The 3,310-nt window shown below is 57.7% G+C and overlaps 1 protein-coding gene across 1 annotated transcript in view; it reads right to left on the minus strand.

Annotated features, from left to right (window-relative positions):
- Positions 1-1,468: 1,468 nt before the first annotated feature.
- The window catches only part of SCUBE3 (signal peptide, CUB domain and EGF like domain containing 3), a 59,763-nt gene continuing 57,921 nt past the window's right edge, over positions 1,469-3,310 (minus strand). Inside the window, exons 16-20 of the mRNA XM_035893732.1 lie at positions 3,120-3,281; positions 2,672-2,869; positions 2,055-2,207; positions 1,803-1,882; positions 1,469-1,618 (exon numbers count right to left, since the gene is read on the minus strand). Coding sequence (XP_035749625.1) covers positions 1,469-1,618; positions 1,803-1,882; positions 2,055-2,207; positions 2,672-2,869; positions 3,120-3,281 — 743 coding nt within the window. The remainder of the gene's footprint in view (positions 1,619-1,802; positions 1,883-2,054; positions 2,208-2,671; positions 2,870-3,119; positions 3,282-3,310) is intronic.

The raw sequence follows: 3,310 nt of genomic DNA on the forward strand, positions 1-3,310 counted from the left end.
CCCGGGTCTCCCCGGCTCTCGGCTCATCCCTGAGCCCCTGTGGGGAAGCAAACCAGTTTGAGACAAGCAGGTGACGGGGCCGAGTTTTGCATCCTCCTGGCACCGGGGCCTGAACGACACAAACCACGGCGGCTCAGCCCGAACGCCCGCAGCCACCCCGGGCGCTCCATCGCCTCCACGGACAGACCGAGATGCCTCAGTTTCCCCCTGCAAAAACTCACCCCAGCACACCCCGAGCAGGAGAGGCACCATCTCCCCCCTCCCCACCCCTCCAAAAAGGGGTTTTTATTGGGGACAAATGCGGCAGAAAAGGTTGCAAGGCCTGAAAACAGCATCCCGCTGCTCAGCGGCAGCCTGGGGCTGGCTTTGCTTTGGGGGGGGGGGGGTGGGGGTTTTTTTTTTTTTGTTTTTTTTTTTTTTTTTTTTGTTACAAACGCACATTCTCATTTCTCAGGCAGGTATAAATATCGTCGTTTCTAGTAGAAAAAAAACAAAAACACTTCCCTCTAAATAATATAAAGAAGACTCAAATGATTGCACTTAATACATATGAAAAAGGTAGAAAGGAGGATATCCTAGTGCACAAACATTTACTCCTGCTCTTCACAAAGCTTGCTTTTTCCGAGTTACTCTTTGGCAGAGCTTGTAAGAAAGTCTGGTTTCTTGGCACAAGTGTTCTGGGGTGGGGGGGAAAAAAAAACCAAACCAAAAACCAACCCAAAAAACAACGAACCCGGCTGAAAGTCCTTCTCCTTTGCTCCCTGTTTTCTCCCGTGCAGCCAGACATTGTTCTCCGGGAACGTGGCTTGGCTGTGCTTTCCTCCCAGCGCCAGCGTGGCTCTCTGGTGGGACAGCCACCGGAGCCACCACGGTTGCCTTTTGCTGGCGTGCTTTGCCGATCTCTCCTTTACGTTTTCTTTCTAATCAAGTACACTTTTTCAAAAAACAAAAATTCTTTTCCCCCAATCTCTGCAAAGCGATGCCAATACCCACGCCCCGGGCGCTGCGATAAATATGGCGTTTACCTTCTTGCTATCCTCTGCGAAAGAGCTCGGTGGGGCTGCAGCCGGCGCCAGCCCCGGGGGCTGGAAGGACGATGACCTCCGCTGATGTCCCGGGCTGCCGGTGGCACCGGGGAACGGGGACAGACCTGGCATAAAGGAAACCAAAGGGAGGACAGAGGCTGGCGAAAGGACCAGTGCTTCGGTTTCCTAAAACGAAGAAGCTGCTTTGGAAGAGAGGAGCAGCTTCACCAGCGGCTGGATGAGACCGGAGCATCCCCCCCCCCCGCCCGGGGCACAGCTCTGCGGGGAGCGGCGGACAAATCGTGGGGGGGATGTGTGCAGGGCAAGAGGTGGAGATCCTGCCGGAGCCGAGCAGAGGAAGGAGAAAATTGGAAAGGAGAAGGAAGGGAGAAGAGGTTTTCCTTGGCTGCGGGGCGGCCCGGGGGCAGCGGGAATGCGGGGGGCTATTTGTAAGGCCGGAGGAAGCTGGAGACTTTGGAGCGGAGGAGTTTGATGAAGGAGCGGGGCAGCATCTCCTTGTGTTTCTCCGTGTACTTGAAGTAGTTCTGGGGGTGCGCCAGCACGTCGAAGAAAGCTTTGATGAGCTTCTTGTCCTGGAGGGAAGCCAAGGTGGATGGGGAGGGTCACCACGCCACCCTGTGCTCCCCCTGCGGCGGCTCCGAACTGAAGCCACCGAGCGCAGAGAGGGCACGGGGGAACACCCGAAGGGAAGGATGCTCCTGCACACCAGCATCCCCGCAGCCCCAGGCAGCAAGGACCCAGTGGGGACACGCTCACCTTGAGGATCTCCTGGTGGTTTTCAGAGGCGTAGAGCCTGCCGTCCCGCACGATGTCCTCCACCAGCTGCTCGTAGTCCTCTGCAACACCCAGCCAAAAAACCATGGTCAAGGGCATGAGCTTGTCCCCAAACCTCTGGTCCCCATCCTTGAGTCTGCTCCCCCCAAATACTTGGGAGGTGTGAACTGGGGGTGACCCAGGTACCAAACTGTAGGTAATGGGTATGCCAGGCTGAGGTCCCCCTGCACTCACCATCATAGGTGACGTAGGGGATCTGGAAGCCCCGGGCACTGTTGGCTTCGCTGGTTTTAAAGTTGATCCACAGCTTCCGAGAGCGGGCAGTGAAGGCGATGGGCCTCTCGTAGGTCTGGCATGTCTCGTAGGTGGTGATGGAGGACGGGGAGGCTGCGGGGAACGGCGAGGGGACGCGTGATGCTGGATACCCATCGGCAGAGCCACCCCCAGCTTTCACATGTTTAAATGCTCAGGGTGAAGGGGGGCACCAGGGATGGGGATTGTCCATGTTCGGTGAGGCTGAGCCCCCCTCAACCCTCACATTACACACCAGGGATGTTGTTATTCCTTCCTTGCTCTGGAAAGCTCCAAATGGTGCTTTTTACCCCAAAAAAGAAGTGCTGAGACCCAGGTGTGCATCCAGCCCATGCTTCGCCCATGCACATCCCCCTGATTCAGCAAGGCACCGGGGCAGCAGGGCGATGCCAAGCCCCTCGCTCAGCTAATTCCCCAAAATCCCCTCCTGCCGCCCGGGGCCGCAGCTTTCTCCCTTTGCATGAGGCAGCTCTGCCAAACCCCAGCCTCTTCCTCCCCCGGCTTCTCCCGTGAGCACCGCAGCACGCTCGGTTACCTACAGTTTTTCCGCATGACCAAGACGTCGCCGCACTCGTCCTCGGAGGGGAGGAAGATCTCCGGCACCACGATGAGGATCTTGCGCTTAGGTGGTGGGTTGATGTTCCAGGTGCACTCGACGTTGGCGGGGTAATTCCCCGGGTAGTTGGGGGACTCGATGTAGCCCGTGTACTCGCCCAGCTCTCCCCCGCACTGCCGGTCTGCAAGGCATGGGGAGCTGGTTCAACTGGGAACCAGTGGCATGGGCACTGGGACCGGGTGGGTTTACTGGGCAAGGGGGGGAAGTTCTTTATTAGCACTGCTCGGTGCATAGCCCCATGCCTGCCTGCATGCACAGAGCACAGAAATGATGCAAAACTCTTTTTTAAGGGATTTTTAAATAATTTTGAGGAAGGGCCCCGGTTCACGCCATGCCTGTCCCCCCCCTCCATCACACCCCAGCTCGCCTACTTTTGCACTGGGACACGGAGGTGGAGCCGTCGAAGTCGGTGGTGGTGTTGCCGGGACAGGCGATGCAGTAATTCTGCCGAAAATCTGGCTGGTAGGTGCCCACGGCGCAGCGGATGCAGCGATGGACGCTCGTGTTGTAGTAATGCCCGGGGGAGCACTGGACTGGGGGGGGGGCCCAGGGAGCAAAGGGG

The sequence above is a fragment of the Egretta garzetta genome, unplaced genomic scaffold, assembly GCF_000687185.1.
Source record: "Egretta garzetta isolate BGI_Z169 unplaced genomic scaffold, ASM68718v1 scaffold105, whole genome shotgun sequence".
NCBI classification, from domain to species: domain Eukaryota; kingdom Metazoa; phylum Chordata; class Aves; order Pelecaniformes; family Ardeidae; genus Egretta; species Egretta garzetta.